Genomic DNA, 19,682 nt, shown 5'->3' with positions numbered 1-19,682 from the left:
GCCCAGAGTCCTCAGTAATATGACAGATTCCTTTGTTGAGTAGGGCACTTCAGTTCACAGGAGGCACGCAGGTTATTTATCAGGAATGATACACAGATTATTTCTGTATTGAGTAGAAGAGCGGAATCCCCTGGGCTTCCCTGGTGGCTCAGATGGTAAAGAATCTGCCTGCAATGCAGGAGACCTGGGTTTGATCCCTGGGTTGGGAAGATTCCCTAGAGAAGGGAATGGCTACTCACTCCAGTATTCTTACCTGGAGAATTCCATGGACAGAGGAGCCTGGCGGGCTACAGTCCATGGGGTCACAAAGAGTTGAACATGAATGAGCGACTAACACTTTCACTTTTTTTTCAGGGATCCCTTCCAGTATTAAGATTTTCAGGTTCTTTGAAGAGAATGTCAATGGAAAAGGAATGAATCTAAGAAGCATTTTGGAAAATGAAAGAATAAGATGATATTAGATTCAGATACAGAAGACATTTGCTAAAATATATAGTATTTATGGATTAGATTATAGATAATAAGATTTTTTCACACAAATTATTATTTGATAATGGAATCCAAGTCCAGGGTTCTTTCCTTATATCCCATTTCCAGCAATGTATACACACACACACACACACACACACACACACAGCCCACCACTTTAATTTTCTAATTTGTAACCAGAAATATGGTGATGCCCTGTACTACTGTGAGGCTATTTGGGAAGGAATTCAGATCTGGGAAAGTGGATGATTTTTATATGGGGCTTGTAAGCCTAGATGATGGAGTACATTCACTCTTTATCATGATTTGTATGTTAGTTATTATTAAAATTCTTGTTTGGGCCCTGCTTTTCTTTAGATCTAACATAAATTCGTTCAGGCAGTGAAACCTAAGTCCTCTGTTAATCTACACAGCCATGGAGTAGGGCTTTGCATACCAAGAATTCCACACTAATGAATGTTTTGTGGTTGTTTTCATGTCTATGTTCTTTATTATTTCTATGAAATTTTATGATTCTCCTCTCTTCTTGACATTCTGTGGAAATAATGTTTGAGAAGTCTTGGTGTTTGGGGTCCTTGCCTTGGATAATAAGAATACTTTTCAATCTTCCCAGGGAACTGCATGAGTGAATTCATGGGACTCATCAAAGGTCACTATGAGGCAAAGCAAGGTGGGTTCCTGCCAGGGGGAGGCAGCCTGCACAGCCCAATGACTCCCCATGGGCCTGATGCCGACTGCTTTGAGAAGGCCAGCAAAGCCAAGCTGGCACCTGAGAGGATTGCTGATGGCACCATGGTAAGCAAGTTAGATACGAGGCTCTGGTGGTCTCTGGGATCCCCAACCTTGTTGAGAGGAATGGTTATTTTTTATTTCTCCAAAGTCACAGAGGAGAAGTCTGGAGAGGAAAGTGTCTGTCTGTATGTTCCCACCTGTGTATGCACACACCCTTGTGTGTGTACTAGATGCCTGACGTGTTAGGATAAAAAGAGCTTTGTACTTGGAGTCAGGTCTAGGTTTGAATTCTAGCTCTTGGTTCCTGTGTGACCTTGAGGAATTTACGTAACTTCTCTGTGCTTCTTTTTCTCCATCTGTAGAAAAGTTAGGGCATCCCGTGAAGCTGGTGGCTGTGATTTAACCCTGCTGACTGCACCACACTGTTCAGACAAAAGGGGAGACATTATTAACACTGTGTCAGGAGTCTTCCCTCATCTGTATGTGGCCCTGTATATATATAGTCTATATATATATGTTCTGTCTCAGAGTCATCTCCTGCTTTTTTAAGTCATCCTCCAGGACCACAGCAGCAGGGTTTGCAGGATGTCACTTTTAGCTGGTTTCTCAAGCCCAGGAGGGTCAGGAAGCATTTGCCTGACTATAGTCAGGGCTTGTGAGCAGCAGTTCTCTCATTTTCTTTTGCTTTCCTTTGGCAAGGGATGAAACTGATGAGATTTAAAAGCTATTTTGTATTCTTCCTGTGTCACGCTGTAAACACTGAAACTGAACACAATTGCAGCTGGCTGTGGTACTTGATTTCATTTTATTTTTGCATTCTTGGAGGTAGAGTTTATGAACCACAAGGAGTAATTTTATGCGACATCATATGCAAACTTGCTTTACATTTTTAAACCAATGCCTTCAATGTTATCTGACTTTAAAATCAATAGCACAGACCAGCCAGACTCCATGCCCAGCTTGCAAACTACCTAAGCAGAGAGCTTATCTGCCCCTCTACCCAACACAATGCAGATTGCTTTCAGTCCTAACTCAAGGACCAGAGTCGATGAAGCTTATCTTCAGGGGCAGGGTGTGAGTCTCATCTGCCAGACCTCAGCTCCGTTTCTCCTTGCAAGGGCCTCTGCAGTTTCTGTAGAACACTTTGATCTCTGTGTGAGAGCTCTATGAGATATTCATCATCTTAAGCTACTACCTCCGAAAGTTCCTGGAGGTACACAGCCTATCCCATAGTTACCACTTAGTAACCTTGAATGCCCAACCTGGCTTTGGATAATGTTACCAGGGAGCAGTGTTCTGCAACAGTGAAGCACAGGACAGGGCTGTTTTTATGAGGAACAAGACTTTGGGTCTCCCTCCCCTTTTCCCATTATGTAATTTGGATTCAGGCTCATCCACATGCCTTATCCTTATACTACTTTGGAATAAATTAACTTTATAATACCGCCTTCATAGCTCAGCTGGGATGGGGCTTTGTTAGTCCAGTCAGACAGGAAGTCTCCTAAGAAGCAGTTAGCAAAGAGACAACAATAATTATGTCCATAATAATGATCTTTATATCTGAATAGTGCTTTATAACATGTCCAACACCTCACATCAAGTTTGTCATGGGAAGTCAAGCAGGGACCATCATCTCTATCATTATAGACAAAAAGAAGTTAGTACATATTAGAATGTATGCCAGACATTAACAGGGGTTCTCTGAGTTGTGGCACAAAGAGAATTTTTATCTTCCTTTGTCCATCTATTTTTTTAGAATTTCCAACAATATGAGTACATAAGAATTGTAGGGTTTTGTTTTTTTTAAAGCCATAATTGGTCAGAAAATCAGCAGTAGGTGAAGCTGGAATGTCAAGGATGCACAGGGCACTTGCATATGCTTTCTGTTGCAGACAAAACCTGCCTGAACATAGAAGGACACCCACCATTCAGAACCTTCTGGGACAGGGCTTTTAAAAGTGCAACAGCCATTCCTGCTCCCTTCTTCCTGCCTCCTCAGTCTCTTTTCCTTCTTTTCCCTTCCCTAGCCTATCTCTTGGTCAGAGTCCTGCAAAAAAAAGGCTCAAATCCCAAATCTGCAACTTCTCATTACTACCATCTTAGACAGTCACTTCCCAGCTCTGAACCCTAGTTTCCTCATCTGTTAAATGGGAATTATGTTCTCTCTCACATGGACATAGCCACCATAATGGCCCCTGAAAAGAATAATCCCAGGACTCTCCCACCTCTGCCCTTGGATCTAGCAAATTTAGCTCCATGGTGCTACAAGAACAATGTGATGCTTGTGTGCCCAACTCCAGTTTAGTAAGAATAAAACTTCAGTGTCAGAGAAGCTGAGGGTTTCATACAAGCTATCACCCACTTGTAAGTAGTAGAACCAGAGTCAGAACCCAAGGCTTGAGTATTTTCTCCTTCCCATGCAAGCACATGTGATTTATTACTCATATCTTCTCTCTTGACATCTAATCAAATGTGTTTTACTATCCACCTCACTTCCTCTTTCTTGTCTCCATCCTCATTCCCTACAGGCATTTATGTTTGAGTCTTCCCTAAATATGGCCGTCACCAAGTGGGGGCTGAAGACCTGTAACTGTCTGGATGAGAACTACTACAAATGCTGGGAACCTCTCAAGAGCCACTTCACCCCCAATTCCAGGAACCCTGCAGAAACTAATTGAGACTGGAGCATGATGCAATAGTTGAGAATGGATTTGTGTGATTGCCTTCAGAATCCCATGCCCTTTGGCAGTGTTTGGGGAGGGGGGTTGGTTAAAATGGGAACTCACTTTTTCATAGTCAAGGAACTTAAACATTTTTAGAAATGTATTAAGTTCTGTCAGCTTAATTACTCAATAAATACTTGCTGGTGTTCTGTGAAAGTGACAATTGGTCATAATCAGGCATTGACGAGGCAGGCGTGGGGTGAATGGGAAGGGGAGTCCATGAGATTGGACCAGGTGATTAGGTTCTCCTGGAATGAGAAGACAGGCAAAAGAACAGAAAGAAATGGGAAGTGGTATTTGTCACTACTTTGTAGTTTGAACACATTTCCCTCACTTTGTTGCCATAGTAGCAGTTTTGATATGCTGCTACCAAATTTTTATTTAACATTGAGTAATGAGAGTTGGGGCCTAGGAACTAGGGTTGCCAGATAAAATAAGATATCCAGTTAAATGTGAATTTCAGATAAATCATGAATAATTTTTAGTATATGTCCTGTGCATTACTTGGATATACCTATACTAAAAATTATTTGTAGTTTATCTGAAATTCAAATTTAACTGATATGCCTTTATTTTTTTTTTTCCCCCTCACTGCACAGCATGTGGGATCTCAGTTCCCTGACCAGGGATCGAACCCTCGCCTCCTGCACTAGACAGACAGAGTCTTAACCACTGGACCCCAAAGGAAGTCCCACACCTGTGTTTTTATTTACTAAATTAGTCAATCCTACAAGGATATGGAGGTCAAGAGATAAGCATGGTCATTGCCCTTACAGAGATTACATTATAGATAGGGAGACAAAATACGCAAACAAAATAATTGCAAATTGAGAAACATGCAAAGAAGAAAACAAGTAGGAACTGAGATGGGAATGATGGGTGGGAGGGGGACATCTTTCTTCAGGTCTTTGATGAAGCAACATTCAGCCAGACCTAAAGGATAAGACACCTAGGGCTCCCCTGGTGGCTCAGACAGTAAAGAGTCCACCTGCAATGTGGGAGACCTGGGTTTGATCCCTGGGTCAGGAGGATCCCCTGGAGAAGGGAATGGCTACCCACTCCAGCATTCTTCCCTGGAGAATCCCATTTTGCAAAGAGTTGGACAGAACTTAGCAACTAAGCATGATATACAGGTGCTTTGGGACCTGGGAAGGGATAGGAAGGAGCAAGTCATAGGAAAAGTAGGGTTGGTCTGGGGTGGGGTGGGGAAAAGGAACATTCCAAAAAGAAGCCTTGTGAATTTAAGGAACTGAAAGGAGGGTGAGTGTGGGGAGCCCAGGACCAGGCCATTGCAATAGTCCAGGCAAAAGACACCATTGTCCTGGACTAATGAAGTGGCAGCAGGGACCAAGTGGATAAATCCATGAAAGCTTTGGACTAGACCTGAAAGAACTTGTTAGTGGACTGGATGTAAGGGGTGTGGGAAAGAGGAGCTGCAGATGGTGTGGGACTACTGTGGGTTTCTGGCAGTGGCATTTCTTGGTCTCAAATGTTGAGGTATCTTAGTAGCTGATGTGCTTTCCCAAAGTTCCATACCATATTAAGATGTCTTTATTAAAAATTAAACATTGTAAACTAGTAAAACAGTTAATATTTTTAAATAAAAATTTTTTTAATTTTTATTTATTTGCCCAGCATATGGGATCTTAGTTCTCTGGCCAGAGATTGAACCCATGCCCCCAGCTCTGGAAGTGCAAAGTCTTAACCACTGGACCACTAGGGAAGTCCCTAGATAAATTTCTAAATTGACCACTACATCAGGTTGCCAGTGACTCGCCTAGACCCCACCAGTGATCACCATCCTGTGTTGGCCAGCTGCTTCCAGTTGCCAGCAACACACTCACAATATTGCCTGAGGCCCAAACCAGAACAAAAGTTCTGAGGAGTGAATGGCCCTGCACACAGTCCTCAACCAACAGAGTGGAAATTAGTGGATAAATCCGCCAATTCTCTTGCTCCATACCTCTGAGGCTTGTGTTCAGCCAGGGTATTAAGCTTCACTGCTCAAAGTGGCAACTTCTGAAAACACATCCATTAGTAGCTTCCTTCCCTCTTACCTACCCACACCCCTGCAGTGCTTGCTGGAATCTTCTCTCAACCCCAAAACAAGACAACCACTAAATGTTCCCAAATTCCAGCGCTTACATAATGAGCTCATTCTAGCAATGGCTCAGCAGTAAAGAAAGTGAAAGTGAAGTCGCTCTGTTGTATCCGACTCTTTTCGACCCCGTGGACTGTAACCTATCAGGCTCCTCCAGCCATGGGATTTTCCAGGCAACAATACTGGAGTGGGTTGCCATTTCCTTCTCCAGGGGATCTTCCCGACCCAGGGATCAAACCCGGGTCTTCCTCACTGTAGGCAGACGCTTTACCATCTGAGCCACCAGGGAAGTCCTCAGCAGTAAAGAATCCGCCTGCAATGCAGGAGATGAAGGAGACTCAGATTAGATCCCTGAATCAGGAAGGTCCCCTGGAGAAGGAAATGGCAACTCACTCCAGTGTTCTTGCCTGAAGAATTCCACGGACAGAGGAGCCTGGCAGGATACAGTCCATGGGATCATGAGTCAGACACAACTTAGTAACTCAACAATAACCCTCCTCTCTTACACAAACCTAGACTCTCACCTATTTTGGTTCACTCTGTTATCAGTGTGCTGGCAAAACCTTCCTAGAGCTAAAGAAACATTCTGGGTTTACATCCATTTAGCATCCAAGCCCGTGTACTTTATCTCCCTGTTGCCGGCAGCAACTTGTCAGCAGGAGACAATATTTCACCCAGGCCAGGCTGTTCACACTAATTAAAAAAAAAGATATAGTTTCCTTCTGTTGTGCTTCAGATCAGCTAGAAAGATCTGTATCATTTCCTTAATTCTCTACTCTTGAATATACGTTTCTCTATTATTCTCCTAAGAAATAAACCATCTGTTTGCTTAGAAATTTAAAACTCTTCTTAAAAAGAAAAAAAAAAAAAAAAAGCCACCCTGATTAGGTTTCCTCCAATGACAGGAGAGTTTTCTGCTAGGTATCCCTGACATCTTTATATATTTTCCTGTTAGAGAGAATGCAACAGAAGTCTCCCTTCTTTTTTTTTTTCTTTTTGGGAGACTTCTCACAGCCCAGGCTACTGGCAGTGGCTCTAGACAATGGTTCACAATAAGGGTGATTTTGTATCCCTCACCCAAGACATCTGTCAAAGCCTAGAGACATTTTTTGTTGTCACAACTGGGGAGGGTGTTATTGGTATCTGTTAGGTAAAGGTTTGAGAAGCTGGCAAACATTCTACAATGCACAGGACAAAGAATTATCTCGTACTGAATGTCAATAGTGCCAAGGCTGAGGAACCCTGCGGTGGTTTGCATCTTCACCTGTGCATTGGAGCTCCTGGTAGTTTCTGAAAACTGAAACTGAGTTTATCTCAGATCAGTTAAATATATGGCAAAAACCACTACAATATTGTGAAGTAATTAGCCTCCAACTAATAAAAATAAATGGAAAAAAAAAAAAAGAAATACTGAGGGTGGAATCCAAATGAGAATTTTCTTGAAATCCCTCAGGTAATTCCAATGCGCAGGCAAGGCAGAGGGCCACTGTTCTATTAAAGGAAACTATCTTAAAATCAGTATCCAAAACATTCTGTTTGCAATCTTTGATTCTGGTCCAAATCTGGGCTTCTTGGGTCTACAGAAAGGAGGTGAGAAAAGCTCCCAATGTTTCAGTGAACATACACTGAAATAGGATAGGATGGGGTATGTAACGAGCAACCACCCAGGAGGAGAAGCCACTATCAGGCAGTGGTGGGAAGGGCCACTGCCTGCCTCCAGAAAACACACACTTTGTTGACCAGATGGGGCACAGAGAGAGACGGAGCGGGAGAGGGAAGGTAGGAAACCTAAGGCCTAGATGTAAACTATAAAAATTAATGTGTCGTCTCTGTGTTGTAATTTTCTAGAGTGACACAAGAGTTATCACTTCTGAGTTTGAAGGAAGTTCTGCCCTTCCAGAAAGATATTTTACTACTAAAATGGAAAAAAAAAAAAAAAAAGGCTTGAGAGCTGACATTTAAATTTCTTTGTTACATTTAGTAAATAGTTAGGCTTCAGTTTGATATAATCAACTTTATATAATTGTGTGACAATCTGAAGTATATCTAAAATTAATCCTTTTGTGAGTCAGTGCGGTACCTAATTAAGAGGGCAGATGCTGAAACCAGACTGCCTGGATTCAAATCCAGGCACAACTACTTGTTAGCTATGTGATCCTGAATGAGTTATTAACCTTCCTGAGCTTTTGTTTCCTCAGCTGTAAAATGTGGATAAAGATAATACTTACTTCATGAAGAATTCTTACTCTGGAATCCAGACTGTACTTATAGCTGAATGAATTTGAGCAAGTGACTTAACCTGTGCCTCACTTTCCTCTGAAAGAAGGAAATGATTTATTTCACAAGAATTTGGTAGGGGTTTAAATGAGACAACGGGCTTCCCTGGGGGCTCAGTGGGAAAGAATCCACCTGCCAATGCACGAGTTGAGAGTTCGATCCCTGGGCCAGGAAGATCCCCTGGAGAAGGAAATGGCAACCCACTCCAGAAATCTCGCCTGGGAAATACCACGGATAGAGAAGCCTGGTGGGCTACAGTCCATGGGGTCTCAAAAGAACTGGACACGACTCAGTGACTAAAACAGCACAAAATGAGACCATGCATTGAAAGCACTCACACTGCTTTTGGCACCTAGTAAACATGGTCAGATTTAGATATTATTGTGGTTATTGTTGCTATTGTGATCCAGTGAATACTTATTAGTTTCTGCCTCAGAGAGGCTATTGTGTAGCCTACTGTAGGATATACTGGAATGAGTAAGCCAAGGGCCTTGTCCCTAAATAACTAGCTTTTAGCTGTGGAGGAAAGTATGCACTCTTCTAGTGCAATAAGTAACAGAAGCCCGAAGTGCAGAAAATTGAGAAGTACATATTGCCTTTTTCCATCATCTTTTAGGTCTGAAGAAAACCATATTGAATTTCAATTTAAGATCTCAACAGTGCATATTAATAGCTCAATTAAAGTGAAAGCTAAGACAGAATCTAAAGTGCCTTTGATATAAGTAGTTCGCCTATGACTAACTATAGAGCTTTTTCTGGAGGAGTCTTGCCTAACCATGTGGGCCTTTGGACTCTAATTAGCCTACTCTAGGTTTTTTTAAAACCTAAAATTATATCAGAAGCTTTGACACAACCCACTATAGCACTATAACAGTGATACCTCACAGAAAAACCAAGTGTGTGCAATTCTATATAGTTGCTGGAAGAGAAATTTAGCAAATGGAGCAGTTTTGCTCATTCATGAGCATTTACTGTCCTTATTTTGGATTTTTTAAATAAAATTAAAATCTGAACAATTATATTTTATAATAAATAAAAGGACATTGTGTCAATTAAGAGTGCATTCAATTATAAATGAAAATCTAACATTAGTTTAACAACTAAGACTTTATCTCATAAAAGAAGTCTGAGGTTGGCAGGTCAGGACAAAAACAATCATAACACAAAGTTAGTTGGGAGCCAAGTTCATTCTGGTTTTCTGCTCTGCTATTCCTGAATATTTCATTCCATCCCCAAAGAAAGGCAATGCCAAAGAATGTTCAAAATACAGCACAATTGCACTCATCTCACACACTAGCAAAGTAATGCTCAAAATTCTCCAAGCCAGGCTTCTCCAAGCCAGTACGTGAATCATGAACTTCAGGATGTTCAAGCTGAATTTAGAAAAGGCAGAGGAACCATAGATCAAATTGCCAACATCCGTTGGATCATCGAAAAGGCAAGAGAGTTCCAGAAAAACATCTACTTATGTTTTATTGACTATGTCAAAGCCTTTGACTGTGTGGATCACAACAAACTGTGGAATACTCCTAAAGAGATGGGAATACCAGACCACCTTACCTGCCTCCTGAGAAGTCTGTATGCAGGTCAAGAAGCAACAGTTAGAACTGGACATGGAGCAACAGGCTGGTTCCAAATCAAACAGTGGTGCTGGAGAAGACTCAAACAGTGGTGCTGGAGAAGACTCCTAAGAGTCCCTTAGACAGCAAGGAGATCAAATCAGTCAATCCTAAAGGAAATAATCCTGCATATTTATTGGAAGGACTGATGCTGAAGCTCCAATACTTTGGCCACATGATGCAAAGAACTGAATCATTGGAAAAGACCCTGATGCTGGGAAAGACTGAAGGCAGGAAGAGTAGGAAACAATAGAAGATGTGTTGGTTGGATGGCATCAGTGACTCGATGGACATGAGGTAACAAGCTCCAGGAGTTGGTAATGGAGAGGGAGTCCTGGTGTGCTGCAGTCCATGGGGTCACAAAGAGTCAGACACAACTGAGAGATTGAACTGAACTGCACTGAACTGATTCTTGGATATGTCTTAACTTCACCTCACTTCCATGTTCTAGGTCAGAGGAAGGGAGGAAAGCAAAAGGGTACAAGTACCATACTGTCTTGAGGACTGTGGCTTTGTAGTAGAGCCTGATGTCAGGCAGGTTGATTCCTCCAGTTCCATTCTTCTTTCTCAAGATTGCTCTGGCTATTCAAGGTTTTTTATATTTCCATACAAATTGTGAAATTATTTGTTCTAGTTCTGTGAAAAATACCGTTGGTAGCTTGATAGGGATTGCATTGAATCTGTAAATGTAGATCAATGGAACAAAATAGAAAGCCCAGAGATAAATCCACGTACCTACGGACACCTTATCTTTGACAAAGGAGGCAAGGATATACAATGGAAAAAAGACAACCTCTTTAACAAGTGGTGCTGGGAAAACTGGTCAAACACTTGTAAAAAAATGAAACTAGAACACTTTCTAACACCACACACAAAAATAAACTCAAAAGGATTAGAGATCTAAATGTAAGAACAGAAACTATAAAACTCCTAGAGGAAAACATAGGCAAAACACTCTCCGACATAAATCACAGCAAGATCCTCTATGACCCACCTCCCAGAATATTGGAAATAAAAGCAAAAATAAACAAATGGGACCTATTTAAACTTAAAAGCTTTTGCACAACAAAGGAAACTATAAGCAAGGTGAAAAGACAGCCTTCAGAATGGGAGAAAATAACAGCAAATGAAGCAACAGACAAAGGATTAATCTCAAAAATATACAAGCAACTCCTGCAGCTCAATTCCAGAAAAATAAATGACCCAGTCAAAAAATGGGCCAAAGATCTAAACAGATATTTCTCCAAAGAAGACATACAGATGACTAACAAATACATGAAAAGATGCTCAACATCACTCATTATCAGAAAAATGCAAATCAAAACCACAATGAGGTACCACTACACACCAGTCAGAATGGCTGCTATCCAAAAGTCTACAAGCAATAAATGCTGGAGAGGGTGTGGAGAAAAGGGAACCCTCTTACCCTGTTGGTGGGAATGCAAACTGGTATAGCCACTATGGAGAACAGTGTGGAGATTTCTTAAAAAACTGGAAATAGAAGTGCCATATGACCCAGCAATCCCACTCCTGAGCATACACACTGAGGAAACCAGATATGAAAGAGACAGGTGCACCCCAATATTCATCGCAGCACTGTTTATAATTGCCAGGACATGGAAGCAACCCAGATGCCCATCAGCAGACGAATGGATAAGAAAGCTGTGGTACATATACACTATGGAATATTACTCAGCCATTAAAAAGAATTCATTTGAATCAGTTCTAATGAGATAGATGAAACTGGAGCCCATTATACAGAGTGAAGTAAGCCAGAAAGATAAACACCAATACAGTATACTAATGCATATATATGGAATTTAGAAAGATGGTAACGATAACCCAATATGCAAAACAGAAAAAGAGACACAGATGTACAGAACAGACTTTTAGACTCTGTGGGAGAAGGCGAGGGTGGGATGTTCTGAGAGAATAGCATTGAAACAAGTATACTGTCAAGGGTGAAACAGATCACCAGCCCAGGTTGGATGCATGAGACGGGTGCTCAGGGCTGGTGCACTGGGAAGACCCAGAGGGATGGATGGAGAGGGAGGTGGGAGGGTGGATCAGGATGGGGAACACGTGTAAATCCATGGCTGATTCATGCCAATGTATGGCAAAACCACTACAATATTGTAAAGTAATTAGTCTCCAACTAATAAAAATAAATGGGAAAAAAATTAAGTATGAAGAGGGAAAAAAAAAAGAAAGCAAAAGGGTAAAGGGACAGAAAGATTTCTCTTTGGGAAATGTCTTTTATTGAGGAAAGAAAGCCCTCCCTAGTAGATTTCTCTTATGTCTTAGGTTTAGAACTGGGTTACACATCCACCTTTAGACCAAACCAGGTTCATCCCCTGGAGTGGGATCATGCCCACTTTCTCTGAGTTAAAGGGACTTCCACCAGCCTAAATAAACCAAGGTTCTATTAGAAGAAAAGGAAGGAGAGTGAGTGTTGACAAGTAACAGTTGATGCCTGCCATGGATATCTTTTTATGGGAATTCAGCAAGAATAACATGAGAGGTATTGGTTTTGAATCAAGTATTTTCATGTTCAAGCTCCAAGAAGAGATAAATCTTCTAATACTTGCTTTACACAGAAAAGTGCTCCAAATATCTGCCTGATTTCTCTCCAAATACATCCTTATTAAAGGTACAGAGATTTCCCAATACCCTCTACCTTCAGTTATGCATCAGTTCTGTTCAGTCACTCAGTCATGTCTGACTGTTTGCGACCCCATGAACCGCAGCACGCCAGGCTTCCCTGTCCATCACCAACTCCCGGAGTTTACCCAAACTCATGTCCATTGAGTCAGTGATGCCATCTAACCATCTCATCCTCTGTTGTCCCCTTCTCTTCCTGCCTTCAGTCTCTCCCAACATCAGGGTCTTTTAAAATTAGTCAGCTCTTCGCATCAGGTGGCCAAAATATTGGAGTTTCAGCTTCAACATCAGTGCTTTCAATGAACACCCAGGACTAATTTCCTTTAGGAGGGACTGGTTGGATCTCCTTGCCGTCCAGGAGACTCTCAAGAGTCTTCTCCAACACCACAGTTCAAAAGCATCAATTCTTCTGCTCTCAGCTTTCTTTTTTTTTTTTCTTTTATTTGAAGAACTGATGCTGAATGCTCTCAGCTTTCTTTATAGTCCAACTCTCACATCCATACATGACTACTGGAAAAACCATAGCCTTGACTAGACAGACCTTTGTTGACAATAGCCCACCCCATTATCAACATCCCCCACCAGAGTGGTATGGTTGTTATAACTGATGAACCTACATTGACACATCATCACCAAAAGCCCATAGTTTACTTTAGGGTTCATTCTTGCCATTGTACAGTCTATGGGTTTGAACAAATGCATAATGACATATATCCATCTTTATAGTGTCCTACAGAGTAGTTTCACTGCCTTAAATGCTTTGCCTATTCTTCCTTCCCTTAGTTGCTTCCAGATTATGGCCATTACAAATTAAGCATCTATAAACATCCATATGCAGGTTTCTGAGTAGGCCTAAGTTTTCAACTGTTTTTGCTAATGACAAGGAGTATGGTTGCTGGATCACATGGTAAAAATATGTTTAGTTTTGTAGGAAACCAACAAACTGATGAACTGCTGAAGTGACTGTATCATTTCGCATTCCCATCAGTAATGAACAATAGTTTTTTAAGCAGGGTTCTTGAAGAATTGGACAAGTTGTTGCTCCTATCCAAACCTTTCCTGTAGAGTTAGGCTGTGAGACTAGCGGATCTTTAACAATCCTTCCAGCTCTAACATTCTATGTACCTGTGAATGTGCTAGAAAACCTAAGAAAGTGCACATGGGGGTCCCTGCTCTTGAAGGCACCATCTTTTAATCCCTCCAGGCTGGACTGGCTGTCTTTCCTCAGTATTGGGCTTCTCATAACATCTATCTTTATCCCTTTCAAAGAATGGATAAAAATTGCCCTCTGAAGTCAGGTTGCCCAGATTTCAGTTCTATCTTAGTCCTTATTAGCTAGAGGACTTGAGCAAATTATTTAACCTCTCAAAATCTCATGATTATGAGATTTAAGGTATCATTCTAGTGATGATTTTTAATGTATGTTGGGAGATATGTAAAGCCCTTACTTTATCTTAGTACCTGGAACACAAGTAAAAGTTTAATAAATGTTGGCTGCTATAATTGTTCTCCATTGTTAATTCCTCTAAGAAGAAGCTGTACCTTCATACTAGTATCCTCAGTGCTTAGTAAATGACTGGAGCTCAATAAGTATTGATATATGATCAATGCAGAGGGGACTTGATGGTGAGTGTCCTACTAGAATTTAACAGGACACAGGTTCCTCCATCCCACTGCCTCCAGGAAACCAACCATCTTTAGAACCGGAAGGCCAACAGCAACTCCTTCTCCTTGTGGTCTGGCATTTGTCTCTCCTCTTAAAGTCCCTGATGGGACCAAACTGCTTCTGGACCACTCCTGCAGAGCATGATTTTGGAGCAGAAGCTGCCTGCACAGCTTCTAAGACATGGCACTGGGGTTACTGAAACCCTTCATGTCCATCTACCTTCATCCAAGCTACTCCATATAAAATACTACTCTTTGATACTGTCTCCATCTCACATAAAGAACAAAACCCTCTTTAGAAAACTTTCATTCATGTGAAACATATAACGTAAGTAGAAAAAAAGTGTTTAACTGTGCAAATGTAGTTTCGTAAGTCCCGTCTCCCACCTTTTCCTCCTACCCACAATTGTCTATCAGATTGCAGTCCTTGAGTCCCTCCTGTGTTGATTTCTGGAGCAGCCTTATTCAAGTTGCCTGTTTCCCCCATCCCCAAGAATTTTCCAGAGCCTAATTATTAAATAAAAGGAATGATTTAAATGTGATTGGTGGTAAAGAATTGACCCTACAATGATAAGGTGATAACTCCTTGTGATTATAGGAGAAATAAATTTGAACTCTAGTGCAAGTTTGCTCAAGAAATCTCATGTTGCACCAGCCATCTATCTCCAGGGGTACTCAGAGATCAAGTGTCAGATTTTCAGCTTGACTTTAATCTTATAAATCCTGAAACTTGGCCATAAGATCACTGAGTCTTCTAGGGATCATGGTCTCCAGGTGAATGATACTGCTCAGTTCCCTCCAGGGCACAGTGGGTATCAGCAGAAGGGGCCATCTCTAGCTCAGCTAGAGAAATGGCAGTAAACAAGGCAGCCAAAGAGGGAATTGTTGGATATATTACAATCATAGTGATGGGTACGAATGGATCCTATAATAGAAACATCATAAAATCCTATTGGTCCACACAAAGGTAGAAAGTTGGCAATGAAAGCTTTGGAAATTCAGAATCTTTGAATGTATTTGTAGGATTATATTTTTACTAATTTAAAATGCTGCTCATATTTTTAAATCATGCATTTGATTAGGACAGATTCTTTTTTAAATTTTATTTTTTTAATTGGAGGATTACTTTACAATATTGTGATGGTTTCTGCCATACATCAGCAAGAATCAGCCATACATATGTCCCCTCCCTCTTAAACCTTCTTCCCACCTCCCTCTCTGTTCCGCCCCTCTAAGTCATCACAGGCACCAGCTTTGGGTCCCCTGTGTCACACAGCAAATTTCCACTGGCTATCTATTTTGCATATTCTACAAAGTGAAATAAATCAGAAAGACAGATTCTTGTTCAGAACTCTAATATCTTCAAATATCCCATTAATGATCCTGAAGAATGTAGAGATAATCAATACCCTGTATTTTCCCCAAAGTTATGAGAAGACTGTGTGCCAGGAATGAGAAAGAAGAAAAATAAATCAGGGGCTGAACCCAATGGGATTTTGATCAGAGCATGAATAATCTTTTTCTTCAGGAAGGATCCATAATAAAGGGTAAAAAAAAAATAGTACTTAAACAAACGAGGCTGTTAGAGAAGCAATGTTGTTCCAGAGAGGAGAAGAGATGTCATACAAGGATAAGGAATTATTAAGAAAGCTGGCTCCTCATGCATGAGTATAAAGGGAAACTAATAGAGATAATATATTTAGAATCTTATAAAGCTTTCGACAGGTTCACATCTGAGTGAGTCATCCTGGGATTGGGAATGGGCTGCTTTATTCTGCACTGAGAACAATCTCAAAAATTGAAAACAATTTCTGGCCTAAAGTCTTACAACAGTCTGGTTCTGGTCATCCTCCAGCCTCTGTTACCCCAAGGTGTTCCTCCAGGATCCAGAATGATCTTTCAGGAGTGCAAATTCAATAAGCTTACTCCTGCTTAACACCTTCAAAGGCTTTCACTGCTTTAGAACTGCTTTAGAGCTGAACATACTACATGTTTGCTTTTTCAGTCTCCCTTGCAGCTAGAACTCACCCACATAACCTAAGCTCAGCCACTCCCATGCCCTGGATTCAGGAGCAAGTGACGGGAAAACACAATGGCCTTAAGGAACTTTTCCAGTGGCTGTACTTGTAACAAACTTGAGTTCTTGGGCTAACAGAGGCAGCTTACCTGTACGGGCTTCTACGCCCAGTGCCCAGGGCTAGTGGCATCAGTCACATATGGCAGCACTGAATGCTCACATAAGGCGACAACTCCTGAGTGTGATTTGGGGCAGTTTATAATGATAAGAACACATTGTTGAGTAATTCTCAATGTTAAAAAATTGTTTAAAAAATTCTGCCTATGTCTTTCTGGATCCTGCCTTCTTAATTATTCATTATTGGTTGTGCTAGGTCTTCCTTCCTGTTCATGCAGGCTTTCTCTAAGTGTGGTGATTGGGGGCTACCCTTCTTGGCAGTGCGTTGAGGTGGCTTCCCTTGTCGTGGAACACAGGCTCTAGACACAAAGGCTCAGATTGGAGCGTGTGATCTTAGCTGCTCCACAGCACATGGGAATCTTCCTGGACCAGGGATTGAACCTGTATCCCCCGCATTGGCAGGCAGATTCTTATCCACTGTACCACCAGGGAAGTCCTACTGTAAATGTTTTTCCTGTAACTAAGGTGTATTAGAATAACTCTCACAGGAAAAAAAGATTGGTATAATCGAGGATTCATATTCATAGTCACCTGTCTAAATCTGAAATCACTAAGAAGACATTTTACATCAGAAAAATTTGGCAGTGGATCTGAGCAAGCAAATAACCAAATAAACATAAATGGACAAAAATATATGAAGTTATATTATACTTCAATATTATGGGCTTCCCTGGTGACTCAGATGGTAAAGACTGCCTGGAACATGGGAGACTCAGGTTCGATCACTGGGTCAGGAAGATCCCCTAGAGAAGGAAATGGCAATACCCTCCAGTATTCTTGCCTGGAGAATTCCGTGGACAGAGATATGAAGTTATATTTAATAAATGAAATGCAAACTAAAATATTTTCATTAATTAGGTTTAAAATAATAGTTTTAAACTCAGAGTTTAATAGTTATAATAATAGTTAATACTCACCAAGACCTGAATGTGTGCCACTGTTCTAAATGTTTTATAATAACTCATACAATGAGTTTAATAAAAAATGTTTTACTAGTTTATCCATTTTAAAGATAAGGAAACAGAATTTAAATATATTTCAGGTCACTTAACCAGTAAGTGGCAGAGCAGGGATATAAAGCTAAGGAGGTCAGGGGTGAGACTGAAAGTTCCAAACAGCCAGCCCCCATCCTTAGGTGTGGTTCGAAAGTCACCTTAATAACATAAGACACCTTTTTGTTATCTCACTTAGGAAATCCCAAGGGTTTTAGAAGTTCTGTGCCAGAAACAAAGACTGAATACATACTTATTATAAATCATAGAACTAATGTTAACGGGATTTCACTTTAATTTGAAGTCATCACTAACTCCTGGCCATCTGGGGTTTCTTGTACTTCGGAAGCTGTAGATAAGAGAAAAAAAAATGGCTATTTATACTGGCAGCACTAAATGACCTTGATTACAAGGAACTAGGGTTGCCGTTACACAATGGGGGCAGACAGGGATACCCCTGACTCCCAAGGGATTCACTGGCTCATTTTCATGCTTCCATGCTCCGTGAGAAGTATAAACAGGCAGCTGCTGCATCAAAGGCCTGATGATGCTAGAGTAACTAAGGTTCTGGCCTTTGGAAATGAAAATCCTGGTAAGCAACCTAGATCTGCTAAAGTGATGGCCAAGAGAAGGGAAATCTAGAGAGCATGGTGAGGGGAAATGATGATTATCAGCTAGGGCCTCAACCAGTCTCAACTGTGGACAGCAGCTTGCTCCACTAGCCCTCCTGTGACACTGTACCTAACCCCCACCCCCCCAAATGACAGATTCAGTGTGTGCACAGAGGCAAGCTGTTCGAAGAGTGGATGAGGAAATCCTATGCCTCTTGTGCCTACTTCAATTCTGCTTGACCCATCTTTTTATTCCAATTGCTGCTAACTCTAAGCTGCCTGCAGGTGTGACTTCACCTCAGCTTCACAGCATGTCACCTGCCTTCTGCCCTAACCTTCCTTCATTCTCCATGAGATGCCTATAAGAACCCAGTCAGCCCGTCTGAGGCTTGCTCACACCTGGCAGTACAAGAGAATTAACTGCATGAGACAACTGTGGACCAAGAGTGAGAGGAGTGAGTGGTATATATTCACTTTTTCAAGTCTGAGGAAAAGTTGTGTGTTCATTCCACAGTGCTCCTCAGAAAGCCCCTATAAGAATTAAGCCTGTTACCCTCAGGCCAAGAGCACACAGTTGATGGGTTTTCCCTCAATCCCTGTTTCACTCTTAGCAGTCTGCCCCTTGTTCTTTCAGATCACTTCCTAACATAAAAAATCTGTACAAGCTTTTCTCTTGGGCTCTGCATTTTGGGGGTACACCAGATTCATGTAAGGATCAAATGAGAGAATAGTTGTAAATATGCTTTGAAGCTAAAACAAAAATACTCATGTAAGCCAGCCCCATAGAGCATGCTGTTCCCCCTACATTTGATTTTACTTTGTTCTCATAGATGAAATTGTCATCCCTTGTTTCAAAACTGAATTACAAAGTATGGGGCAACTTTTACTGAGCAATACTCTGTTACTTCATTTTCATCTTATGAGGTAGTAGACATAACTATCTCCATGCCATGGATGAGGATGTGGAGGCCTGGTATTACAAATGCTAAGCTCAAGCTAAGATTCTAGCCCAGATCTGACTTCCAAAGACCATGCTCTGTATCTTTTTACTTCTGTTCTTCAGCATGTCCTCCATTCTCTCTGTCTTCTCCCTAACAGTGGTCCCCAATCTAGCCATACCCAACACACCTCACCCTTTTGTGCTCCTGTTTTGCTCTGTCAGCCCCTGTGATCTTCAGGACCGAGATCAAATGCCATCTTCCTAGACAGAACTGCTTCTTCATCAGCTTGCCTACATCACTTTCCTGAATCACTATCTTTTTTTTTTTAAACCACAAGGTTGTTAACTGTTCTGCTGCATTTATGACGGGCTGGAGCCAGACAACAGCTTAGGTCTTAAATAGTACTAGATGCATAATAAGCACTCATATAATAACTGTTGAATAAACACTTGTCAGTGTGTGTACTCCTAAAGCACAGGGCCTAAGTTTGTCCTACTGACTGCTATACTCTCAGCATGTAGCACAATGCCTGGTTTATAGCAGACACTCATTTGCTAAATGACTGGATGAATGAACACGAATGTTTCTTCATTAAACTGTGAATTCTTACAAAGTGGGATTCTACAATGTTCAGTAAATGTTTGCTTATTCCAAGTAATATTAAGAAAGAAAAACTA

The 19,682-nt window shown here is 41.2% G+C and overlaps 1 protein-coding gene across 2 annotated transcripts in view; it reads left to right on the top strand.

The window, feature by feature from the left end:
* The window catches only part of HGD (homogentisate 1,2-dioxygenase), a 42,358-nt gene extending 38,258 nt beyond the window's left edge, over positions 1-4,100 (top strand). For both annotated transcript variants that reach the window (XM_070466027.1, XM_020911428.2), the window contains 2 exons: positions 1,103-1,284; positions 3,750-4,100. In XM_070466027.1, coding sequence (XP_070322128.1) covers positions 1,103-1,284; positions 3,750-3,899 — 332 coding nt within the window. In that variant the 3' untranslated portion in view covers positions 3,900-4,100. The remainder of the gene's footprint in view (positions 1-1,102; positions 1,285-3,749) is intronic.
* Positions 4,101-19,682: the final 15,582 nt, after the last annotated feature.

The sequence above is a fragment of the Odocoileus virginianus genome, chromosome 4 (genome assembly GCF_023699985.2).
Source record: "Odocoileus virginianus isolate 20LAN1187 ecotype Illinois chromosome 4, Ovbor_1.2, whole genome shotgun sequence".
NCBI classification, from domain to species: Eukaryota; Metazoa; Chordata; class Mammalia; order Artiodactyla; family Cervidae; genus Odocoileus; species Odocoileus virginianus.
The sequence above is the reverse complement of the archived record's forward strand: the minus strand, read 5'-3'. Positions and strand labels throughout refer to the sequence as shown.